The sequence below is a fragment of the Haliotis cracherodii genome, unplaced genomic scaffold (assembly GCF_022045235.1).
Source record: "Haliotis cracherodii isolate W230 unplaced genomic scaffold, xgHalCrac1.p SCAF_4, whole genome shotgun sequence".
NCBI classification, from domain to species: domain Eukaryota; kingdom Metazoa; phylum Mollusca; class Gastropoda; order Lepetellida; family Haliotidae; genus Haliotis; species Haliotis cracherodii.
Genome location: NW_027266297.1, coordinates 35635516 through 35648140, shown reverse-complemented (window position 1 = coordinate 35648140; position 12625 = coordinate 35635516). Strand labels below are relative to the sequence as shown.

General features: G+C 40.5%; 1 protein-coding gene across 1 annotated transcript; it reads right to left on the bottom strand.

Annotated features, from left to right (window-relative positions):
* Positions 1–54: 54 nt before the first annotated feature.
* On the bottom strand, positions 55–12568 carry LOC139478820 (kynurenine/alpha-aminoadipate aminotransferase, mitochondrial-like). Its single transcript, XM_071261479.1, has 12 exons — positions 12382–12568; positions 11140–11236; positions 10366–10465; positions 9230–9298; positions 8702–8834; positions 8055–8129; positions 7140–7415; positions 3880–3962; positions 3621–3717; positions 2553–2679; positions 2020–2228; positions 55–1365 (listed from the first exon to the last, which is right to left on the bottom strand). Exons 2-12 carry the CDS (start codon positions 11204–11206, stop codon positions 1321–1323), a joined length of 1281 nt encoding a protein of 426 aa, XP_071117580.1. The 5' UTR covers positions 11207–11236; positions 12382–12568; the 3' UTR covers positions 55–1320.
* Positions 12569–12625: the final 57 nt, after the last annotated feature.

The following is a 12625-nucleotide window of genomic DNA, read 5'->3' as shown; positions in this document are numbered from 1 at the left end:
AACTCACTCACTCACTCATCCTTTATTTATCTTCAAATCAGGAATAAAAACATGTAATTGTACTCATTTATTGCATATCTGAATATTTGAGTCACATTAACAAATGAAGTATACAAAGCACAGCTTATCACAATCTGAGTAAACAGTATGTATATGAAAAAATAGCTACACACTACAGTGTGTGATCACAAAAATGTAAGTTCACTGATGTTGTCAGGAACTTTGTAAACCTTGAAAACCAAAACAAACAAATTCACCTCCAATGTTTCGGAGCAGCCTCCTTCTAACCAATGCCCTTTATCTCTGCTAGACCTCCTGGGCAACAGTATACATGCCCCTTTCCCTCCCAATATATGTAGGAGAGAAGCCCCCTTTCTCAATCCATGTAACAGAGTCGTTCCCCCTTGCCCAATCCATGTAGCAGAGTGGTCACCCTTGCCCAATCCATGTAGCAGAGTGGTCACCCTTGCCCAATCCATACAGCAGAGTCGTTCCCTCTTGCCCAATCCATGTAGCAGAGTCGTTCCCCCTTGCCCAATCCATGTAGCAGAGTCGTTCCCCCCTTCCCAATCCATGTAGTAGTCGCTCCCCCTTGCCCAATCCATGTAGCAGTCATTCCGCCTTGCCATATCAATGCAGCAGAGTTGTTCCCCCTTGCCCAATCCATGTAGCAGAGTGGTCTCCCTTTCCCATTATATGTGCAAGCTCTTTTCCAGCAAGTGACACCTTAGAAAATCTCAGCATATGAAAAGAGCTAGAAAATCATCTTTCTAACAGTCTTATAGATTGGACAGTTGTGTACCCTGTTCTGTTATGTTTGCATTGTGTAAATTGTAATCCAAACTAAAATCACAATAATATAATTGTTTTGACACTGGTACTGAAAACAATATTTTGAAAAAGGAAAGTGAATTAAGAGATATAATTTTGCCAGTCCATAAAACAGTCTGGTAAAATATTAACTCTGAAGAGGACGAATAAAGTAGAGAGCACTATTAACTGCCATTTTGCTTGATAACTGCTTGATGTTACAAAAGTATTACAGAAATCAAACACCAAATTAAAGAACTGAGTACCATATATCTTCAAAAAATTCAACAACAAAATCCATTTTATGATTAAAATGAATGTTCACAATTTTCAACACCATACTGATCAAGTTTGTTGTGGAAAAATAGGCAATTTTCTTTCATGTTTCTGATGTCGGTGATTGATACCAGTTACATTGTAACCATGTAAACCAGTATATGTCAAGAACCAAATGACAAGCTCTGAATAATAATACTGGACTTTTCCACGACTCTGTGAGATGATGGTGAGTTAGGACTGCTCTTCACGAATCAAGGCTGCGAGTCTCTCGAAAGCCTGGAATTAAAGTGGGGGAAGTATATTATACATGAATTCAAGCGATACACATCACTTTAGACATACATAATGAAAAACTAACAATCATTTAATTCCTGTCTTAAGCATTAATACCTTTCACAAATGGTGTCAAACCCTGACAGTCTTTTATCAAGTCACATGACACAAATCCTCCCTTGACAAGTTTGAGTTAATCTATAAATTATTAAAGGTTATATACAGTCAAACACCGTTGTGTCGCGAACTTGAATGGACCTATGTAGATACATTTAAGTTAGCCAAGGTTTGATACAACCGAAAACTGATGAATAAAGATGGAATATGCAGGGACAAAGTTTATACTTTGAGACAACCATAAGTTCGACACATATAAGTTTGACAAAATGGTGTTTGACTGAATGTTAAAACAAAATTTCAGTACCATTTCACCTGAATGTGATGCCAAAATAGTATATATCTCAAATTGTGACATCACTTTTAGAGACATACTTTAAAGGGCTTCTTTTTTTAAAGGTACAACCTAAGTCAAAAAATAATTTAGACCCCTACTAAAAAGCAAAAAAAAAATGTTGTTCAACAGATACTATTCTTAGAGCAAAATGGAGATCAAGCTCACAGATATTTGAATAAGCTAACTGAACGGCCCAGTCCTACCTTGTCCATATCATCTGGGGACACCAATGAGTATGACGCACGTACATACTGACAAGGTGCCGTGTCGTCCGGCATGAAGGCGTTCCCAGGCACAAAGAGAACTTCCTTCTCCCTCGCCTTCTCTGTGATCATCTTGAACGTGTCACGGATACCTGGCAACTTGAGCCACAGAAACATCCCACCGGACGGAACAGACCACTCGGCTAGACCTGCAGGCAGGGATATCACATTTAACAATATAAATATGTTCATTGTGTTTGTAGTTATTAGACTAAATCCCTAAAAATGTGGAGGGAAGTAGGACTTTTTTTGTGAAAACACAATCGATGAGGGAGGAATGCCCCTTATGTATCTCTGCCAGGAATTCCAACAAACACAACTGAGCGCACATTGAATGTAGCTCCTCAATACAATGTTAGTTGACATGCATTATTAAAAAGCTTGTACATTTTATCATCATCTTTAAAGAGGCTGGAGATAATGAAGATATTTCATATAAGAAATAAATTGGGGAGTGTGTGTAACCTGTCTACCTTTGAGATGTTTTTCAGCAGCAGTGAGACACATGTCCCTCTTCTTCTCATAAAAGTCGGCCACATCTTGGGCATGCTTCAAGAAACCATCATAGCCCATAGTTTCCAAAATCGGTACCAGGAGAGCCTGAAGAAAAAAACTTACTTTAGGCTTAAAAATATAAAACAATTGGTTCTCAGGCAATGGCTTTTGAAAATATTGTGTGGGCTGGTGATGTTTTTTTTTGTTTTGTGTACAACCTGGGAAAGGGCCGCCAAACATAAATGTATTCCTTGATGAGTAAAAGACTGGAATGCAGTAATGGACTACCGTTTGGCTACCAGTGTGTGCATAATTCATGCATACAATGAGCTTTGAATTTATTTCACAATGCGAAGACAGTATCGTGAGCACACAACACCGGAAAAAGTATGTCAACAAATCTGTACAGAAGTACGCAAGTTAGTCCTGTTATCACACTATTCACATTATAAGAGTGTTCATCCTGTATCAGGACCTATGTCTGTAATCCTTTATATTACTTTTATCCAAGATTTCATTCAATTTTGTTTGCATTAATTTACGCAAAATTGTGTATAAACTGCAGGCTATATCGTGTGTTGTTTTTAAAAAATTGAAATAAATCAAAAGATGCGGCAGAACCAAACCTATTTTTTTTTTTAAGCCTTATACATGTAATAAGCACTATTTGACACATTTCAAACACATAGGGTTTGATAGTGCAAGGGAGATCTCCCCAAGTGCAACTGTTGGACACCGATGGAATTCTGTATATTTTTCTGTGCAAATGTCGTCCATTTGATATTCATTTTTATGAGATGAGACATCAGAATGACACACATGTGCAACTGTTGGATGCCTATTTTTTGTGCAGATGTCTACCATTGCATATTCATCTGTCCACGAAACTGACCAGGGCCCACTTGCACAAAGTGATCTTAGTGCTAAGGTGATCTTAAATCCAATACTTTAACATAGGCTTACAATGGTCTTTGTTCAGAAGCAGACATTGAATCAAAATGTACTACATATTCATTCTAATAAGTGGAGACATTTGAATGACACACCTGTGACATGCCACTAACATGGACCACTGACACCTGCATGTGTAGAGCTATTCTGTTGACGAGCATCTTAGGCCCACTCAAGAAGCCCACCCGGACACTGCAAGTATAAAGTATGAGCTAGAAACTCTCATTACATGTATTCCCTTTGTAATAACCATTGTTTCAGCATCATTTCAGTTATTGAGTTATTTCAGGTAAAGAAAGAATTTAGCTAAAAATTATATGGCTTATTTCATTACATCAAGTTATAATGACTCACCCTGAAGACAGAAGTTTGGAGAGGGAGTCAAATCTCATTACCCGACCATCAACATCCATGGACAGGAAACTTGGGATGTAAGGCTAGAAGGAAGACAGATAGTTCAGATCAAATAAGCAAGATGCTTGCTATGTTCATGATCTTATTCATAACATTGTCATGCTTATCCAGCTTCCTGAGACAAGGGATTTAGCTGACTGTAAAAGTCCAGTTTCCACCCTTGCCGAACTAGACTGGAATTTCTGGGTCTGATCGTAGCGCGACCAGTGGCTATTACAAGTTATGTCCCTTTTATGTCCCTTCTATGTCCCTCTTATTGACCAATCAGTTTCCACCTTTCAAATCATTTGCATTTCCTTCAAACAAAATGGTGGTGCCAAGTGAAGACGATCTGACTGATAATCAAGATCTATATTGTGATGCGAAGTGCGTCAAAGCACGTGAGCACCTTGATTAAAAACCTGAAAAGATTTGGAAAATATCTATTGACGCTAAGTACACATGCTTTGCAAATCCTGCAATCGACCGAAATCTGCACGGCAGTTTACGAACCAAATGTTGAGTTGGTTACACGATTTTGATTGGACTAAGCATAGACTCGTTAGTCCAGCCAAAATATAACTCCATATTTCCAGCCTAGTTCCGCAAAGGTTGAAACTTGACTTTCATAGTCAGTTAACTCCCTTGTCTCAGGAAGATGTGTTTTTCAGGATACGGTATCTAAACCTGGTTGTAAGCACTGTGTTATGTTGTGATGGTGTGACAGGTTAATGTCGACTGGTAATAGTTAACATGGCAGCCAGCATGTCAAGCTCTCTTATACTATCGCTGCCACCAGTCACAGCTCCCCAAATTGAATTTCTATCTCATTTCATCTATCATGTTGCTGCAGTAAGAATATAAGGGCGAAGTTAGGTGCTTTTCCTGTATTCTGCAATCTTCAACCAATCTCAATAAACAAAACGCAAATTCATCTGGGAAATATTAAGTCAGATGCAAACCTTTTAAAAATTCACAATGGCATTCCCAAAAGACAAACTCAAAAATATAAATGTGATTACATTATAAGTATATTTAGATCCCTGTACTGGCCACTTGCACCCTGATGGCAGCGACGGTTCTGTGAATGTAGGGTGTCACACACCGGGAACGAGCTTGCAAGCATGTGATAGAAGGGGAGTAGCCCCAGTACCATACAGGCCTTCCGGCTGTTAGTACAGTGAAAGTTATGAGGGTGTCACACATCAGGAACGAGCTTGCAAGCATGTGATAGAAGGGGAGTAGCCCCAGTACCATACAGGTCTTCCGTCTGTTAGTACAGTGAAAGTTATGAGGGTGTCACACACCGGGAACGAGCTTGCAAGCATGTGATAGAAGGGGAGTAGCCCCAGTACCATACAGGCCTTCCGTCTGTTAGTACAGTGAAAGTTATGAGGGTGTCACACATCAGAAACGAGCTTGCAAGCATGTGATAGAAGGGGAGTAGCCCCAGTACCATACAGGCCTTCCATCTGTTAGTACAGTGAAAGTTATGAGGGTGTCACACATCAGGAACGAGCTTGCAAGCATGTGATAGAAGGGGAGTAGCCCCAGTACCATACAGGTCTTCCGTCTGTTAGTACAGTGAAAGTTATGAGGGTGTCACACACCGGGAACGAGCTTGCAAGCATGTGATAGAAGGGGAGTAGCCCCTGTACCATACAGGCCTTCCATCTGTTAGTACAGTGAAAGTTATGAGGGTGTCACACATCAGGAACGAGCTTGCAAGCATGTGATAGAAGGGGAGTAGCCCCAGTATCATACAGGCCTTCCGTCTGTTAGTACAGTGAAAGTTATGAGGGTGTCACACATCAGGAACGAGCTTGCAAGCATGTGATAGAAGGGGAGTAGCCCCAGTACCATACAGGCCTTCCATCTGTTAGTACAGTGAAAGTTATGAGGGTGTCACACATCAGGAACGAGCTTGCAAGCATGTGATAGAAGGGGAGTAGCCCCAGTACCATACAGGCCTTCCGTCTGTTAGTACAGTGAAAGTTATAAGGGTGTCACACATCAGGAACGAGCTTGCAAGCATGTGATAGAAGGGGAGTAGCCCCAGTACCATACAGGTCTTCCGTCTGTTAGTACAGTGAAAGTTATGAGGGTGTCACACATCAGGAACGAGCTTGCAAGCATGTGATAGAAGGGGAGTAGCCCCAGTACCATACAGGCCTTCCATCTGTTAGTACAGTGAAAGTTATGAGGGTGTCACACATCAGGAACGAGCTTGCAAGCATGTGATAGAAGGGGAGTAGCCCCAGTACCATACAGGCCTTCCGTCTGTTAGTACAGTGAAAGTTATGAGGGTGTCACACATCAGGAACGAGCTTGCAAGCATGTGATAGAAGGGGAGTAGCCCCAGTACCATACAGGCCTTCCGTCTGTTAGTACAGTGAAAGTTATGAGGGTGTCACACATCAGGAACGAGCTTGCAAGCATGTGATAGAAGGGGAGTAGCCCCAGTACCATACAGGCCTTCCGTCTGTTAGTACAGTGAAAGTTATGAGGGTGTCACACATCAGGAACGAGCTTGCAAGCATGTGATAGAAGGGGAGTAGCCCCAGTACCATACAGGTCTTCCGTCTGTTAGTACAGTGAAAGTTATGAGGGTGTCACACATCAGGAACGAGCTTGCAAGCATGTGATAGAAGGGGAGTAGCCCCAGTACCATACAGGCCTTCCGGCTGTTAGTACAGTGAAAGTTATGAGGGTGTCACACATCAGGAACGAGCTTGCAAGCATGTGATAGAAGGGGAGTAGCTCCAGTACCATACAAGTCTTCCGTCTGTTAGTACAGTGAAAGTTATGAGGGTGTCACACATCAGGAACGAGCTTGCAAGCATGTGATAGAAGGGGAGTAGCCCCAGTACCATACAGGTCTTCCGTCTGTTAGTACAGTGAAAGTTATGAGGGTGTCACACATCAGGAACGAGCTTGCAAGCATGTGATAGAAGGGGAGTAGCCCCAGTACCATACAGGTCTTCCGTCTGTTAGTACAGTGAAAGTTATGAGGGTCATGGAGACAGTCAGACATATGTCAAGTTATCCATAGTCTGAGGCAAACAAACTGCTGATGTTACTCGCTGATGATGCAATGTGCTCAAAGGAATCTGCTTGGACCATTATGGCTTTTTTTGGAATATTGCTAACAGTGGCGTAAAAGCAAACTCACTCACTCAGCCTTTATTCTGTACAGGTACAATCTCTTACAGCAAACATACCTTGGCAAACTGAAGATAAAAGTATGGATCATCCTCCATGATGACGAGATCATATTCCTGGGCGATGCTGTAGATCTCCCGCTTCCTGTCCAGCGTCAGCCCACTACCTGTTGGGTTGCCTCCGTTGGGAATACAGTATAATACTTTCGGGATGTCACTGGCTGGGTCCTGGGCATCCGATGGAGACCATTTAGACAGACAGTTTCGAAGACTCTCCGGAATAATGCCATCTTTGTCTGACTCGACACCTAAGATGTTTGCTCTCAGTGGTCGAACCTGAACATGAGAAGGGTGAGGGAGTAGGTTTTCAATGAAGACAGGAGAAGGATGCTAGTATCTGAATAAAAAGAAGCTAAAATCCATATATGCTGAACAAAAAGGTTAGTCTGACCATATTTATACTAGTTTCGGACGAGCAGGGTAGTGGCTGTGTCTAACCCTGAACATGTACTTATGTTGGTAAGTGATTCCATGGTCAAACACAAAAGTATAATGTTTCTGGTCTTTTGGGTTTGGCCTAAAATGATGAGACAACACAGCCTTTTTTTTTTTTATGTTTCCATGATTCACGAACACTGACCCGTATGATACAATCTTCGCATCCAGGAGAAAAAACACTGTTGTTTCCGATATTAGAATGCCCTTTTATCAGAGTCATAAGAGTTGAGTAGAGTGATGTCTAAACTGCACTTGACAGCCCAACCCTCTCAACACACACACAGCCTGCAGGGCCTTGTGGTTAAAGTGTGTGCTAGTCATGCTGAAGGCCCAGCAGGTTCGATTCCCCACATTGGTACAATGTGTGAAACCCATTAGTGGTGTCCCCTACTGTTATATTGCTGGAATATTGCTAAAAAAAAACACCACACAGAAACCAGCAGACAAATTCTGGTATGTAGATTTTGTTGTACTTACTATAGCCAGGGTGCCAGGGTATGCAGGTTTCTCCATCAGCAAATTGTCTCCCGGACTCACAAATGCCTCAAACACCTACACCACCAGAATATGAGGGTGAATACATCAACATACATACTACTGAGCACATGCTGCAGTTACATAGGAGGAATAAACCACCTGGTCTAGTAGACAGTGCATCTGCCTGGAGAGCAGAAGGTTGGTGGTTCAATCCCCTGGCCATGTAATACCAAAAGATGTTAACTTGTACTACAAGATGGTACTCATTACTCTGTCTGGCACTTGGCATTATGGACCGACCATTTGATATTCTGGGTCGGGGGGCATCTGGAACTTTGTCTGGAGTTTAAATATTTTATCAGCTACCAGATATATGCTTAATTAAAACTATGAGCCTGAATATCTTTTCAAGAAAAACGCATTGCAACAATGTAAGTTTTGTGGCAGCTAATTTCGGGTTTTGTGGAACTAGGCCAGGACAAGAAGGGATTTATATATACTTGCTCAGAGGCCGATATTCGGCCCCAAGTCTCACGATTTTGTCCAATTTGTTTGCCAAGTGCACTTAGTTTGGAATCTTAGATAAATCCCTGACAAAACATCACCCCAGCTGCAACACGCTTGTCCCATGGAGTAGCATAGCTCACCTTACACAGTCCATCCTGGCTCCCGCTCGTGACGAGGAAGTCCAGCTGTTTGTTGTCGTCAGTGATGCCCAGTGTCGGGGGGTTGTGAACCTTCTGCTGTATGCCCTTCAGCCATTTCAGCATCTCAGGTAGGCTACAACATCAGGTTGAACTAAGTCACAACATAGAATTGTCTGTAAATAATCAAATCAGACCAGGCAATCCAGTGATTGACATCATCTGCATCAATCCACGTAATTGGGATATGATGACATGCATCAACCAAGTCAGCGAGTCTGACCACCCGATCCCGTTAGTCGCCTTTTATGACAAGCATAGTCGCTTTTTATGGCAAGCATGGGCTACTGAAGACCTACTCTATCCCAGATCTTCATGGGTCAAGTAGGTGACAGGGACAACCTTTATTGTTGCTATGTAGAGTATAGGTGGTTACTTTGACCCCAACTGCAGATCTCTCCGAAATAAATGTGTCCAAATATTAGAATAGAATTGGCTTACAATATATTGCTAATGACTTGTAGAAATTACCCTGGTGTGGCTGAGTACTGTAAGCCTTTCTTCAGCAGGGCATCGTTTAAGTTGATTTTTGACCCATCACTGAAAAATGCAGATGTAATAAAAAGAATGAAAAAAATGATGATCATGATAATGGTGATGGGGATATTGTCAAAAATAACAATTATAATCATTATAAATTATTGTGGATATTGTTTGGTAACGTGTTCTTCATAATATTTGTTTCGTTTGTTTGCTGTTTATCGCGTCACTCGGCTGTATTCCAGCTATATGATGCCAGCCTGTAAATAATTGATTCTGGACCACACATCCAGTGATCAATATTGTGAACAAAGACCCACGCCGTTGTGGTACCATGATACGTAATAAACCAAGTCACTGAGGCTGACTACCGGATCCATTTTATCACTGGTGACCTAATGTAACCCTGAATCCCTACAGTGCAATACGACTCATCTTCGCCATTGTATATAAAATAATTTCATCACTCACAATCAATCTGATTCTCTTAATGAATATACATGTATCTATTCAGTACTTTTCACTATCATAAAGATTGGGGTGAAACTGTACATATTAACCGGTAATGTATGGAGTGAGGGACCGGACCACATACCATGTGTCCGTTAGGGCTGGGACGGGGCCAAATTTACTACCCGGGTACCCATCACCCTATTACCCGACCCTACCCGGATACCCGTTGACGATATTTAGAAATAGGTACAAACTGTCCGATTTGGAAAAGTTTGACCATAGCCCTGGCAAAATGTATTTAGATACACTTGTAAAACGATCCGCTCATGCATACACTGAAGTTTAATGCATGAAGTTTCATCTTTATTCAAAAATTAGAATTAAGAAGGAATGGTTGCACTGTCAGAAAGAAATGGGAATATTAGTGACTTATAGTGTAACCATAGAGTTTTAAATAATTTTTGTCATTAAACAATATATATCACGTGACTAATCACGAGTCCGGGTAGTCCTGTGGGTACCCGGGTCCTACTCAGGACCCACCCGGCCCGAGTACCCGAGTTACCCGTCCCAGTTGTAGTGTCCGTCCTAACCAAACTAAGGATCCATTTGGAACCTAACTTTTCAAGTGTGATCCACTTGAGTGCATTATTCAAGCAGACAGTTTGTATTACCTGAGAGTTATTGAAGCCTCCTTTATAGGAAACAGTTCAGCATTGGGCATACCACCGGCCATGGAGATGAGGGAGGGGGGAGACTGAAGCACAATGCTGGCTGAAAGATAGACGTGAAGGTGTTTGGGATTCAAAACTCACAAAACTGACAAACAAAACTAGAATTCTGATGTTTGTCTATGGTTGATTCTTAGTTATAACATAATTAATCACTGAAGGCCCATGTGTAAGACATGTTCTGAATTCATATGTCAAGCAAATCCAAGAGTATTTAGAGGGTCATACTAAGAAAAGATAAATTTTGGGGGGTTAAAATCCAGGTGAAAACAGTCTATGCTGATGTAGATTTAAATTTCTTAAAGAAAGACCCACATGTGAATTATTTTTTAGGTCTCTGGACAAGCGCACATATAAAACACAGGCAAGATTCTGAAAACAATTTGACAGGTAGGCCACAGAATACATTATTTTGGGGATGAATTGAAGTATTAACTGATCTCTCTGCATGCTTCAGGTAAAAAAGAGTTTATGTGACCACAATAAACAATTGTTCAAATGATGTTTTTATTACAATCAGACATCTACTAAGAAGTGTCATTAATGAGAATCTTGAAAAAAAGCCTTGAAACTTTGATATCATGAGGCATTTGATTCTCTAGACTTATTAATCTTATCTACCACAATTTACTTCAAATGATCTTTAAATCCAGAAATACAATGGTTGGAAATGAAATGATAACTAGCATGACTAATATATAATAATTTATTGCTTACTAAGAACTCTAATTGGAGATGGCTTTCTTGCCAGGCTGGTGGCATTCAAGAATCTTGCATAATTCATTTTCAGAGAATATTTGTCTTCTCCTTCTTTCTGCAACAAAAGTAAATAAACATAAAAACATGTTGACAATATTATTTGGAATGAGGATTAACTAGTGATCAGGGTAACTATGAGCTTAGGCAGCGATAATAGAAGTCATTAGAAATGAAGCGACAAGTCACCAGATCTTTTGGTCAAATTAGTAAATGGAAGAAATCTACTACCAAATATTATACCTGGTATAACCATAAATCTGTACCCTCTCAATGAGACCTAGCTTGCATGATCAAAAATATAAGAACATATATTTGAAGGCAAGTGTTTTAAGTATTGCAGTTTTCGTGGGTTTACGATTCATGTACATTGTGGCAGGGTTGTTAGAGTGTAATATTCCAAATTGGGCATGAATTAGGAAAACACTATGGAACAATCAGTAGCTCTGTGTAGCAGCGTAGTGCATATAGCAAACCAGCTTTCCATCTGTCATTTTCTGCTACCTGTTACCACAAATTGTGATTCCTGTATTGATGTTTAGTCAATCTTTCTTCAGATTTTCATAATTTGGTTCTCAAACAATAAAGCTACCTCATGTAGCAATCATAGAAAAGTATCTGCACAGACATGACATAAAATATACAGTATGTTCCTCTGAATACAGTAGGGGCAGTGGGTAGCCTAGTGGTTTAAGCAATCGCTCGTCATGCCGAAGACCTGGGTTCAATTCTCCACATGGATACAATGTGTGAAGCCCATTTCTGGTGTCCACTGCTGTGATATTGCTGAAATATTGCTAAAAGTGGCACAAAGCCATAATAACTCACTCACTGAATACTGGAGAAAGAGGTGACAGGAGCATTGTAGATACATTTAATTAATTAGGGGTACCAGTATCTCAAAATAGATCTGTATTCAATTTTGCCGTAAATTGTCCTTTAAACTTGAACTATTTAACGAATCAAAATAGCAAGTGGCTGATAAGTTGATCGTCTTTTACTATTTGTTTTATGGTATGTTGATATACAAACCTATGCTATAAAATGGAACATTATCATGAATTATGCATCTTATGTAAACTTCATTTAAAACTCTAAATCTTTACTTACTCCTAATGCAAACTCCATTCAACAGTTCAAGGCCTAATTTAAGTTCTTATCTTGACCTGACCCTTTAGTTTGATGTGGACTAGATCTACTTACCTTAAGCACACTTAACTTCTCAAAAACTCTTCGTCAGTTAGTGACATTTAACAGAACTATTCTGTACTATGCAATGAAAAGTACTGTCTTATTATCCTGATCAAATGGATTTATGTTTACATAACGTTTGGCCTGAGACATCCAGCGAAATTTCTCGGCCAAACTCTCTCATTCTTATGACCGTGACCTTGCCACACCTCCAAAGAGCAGCCATTGTCAGTCCAAGTAATGGTGATTGTAAAGT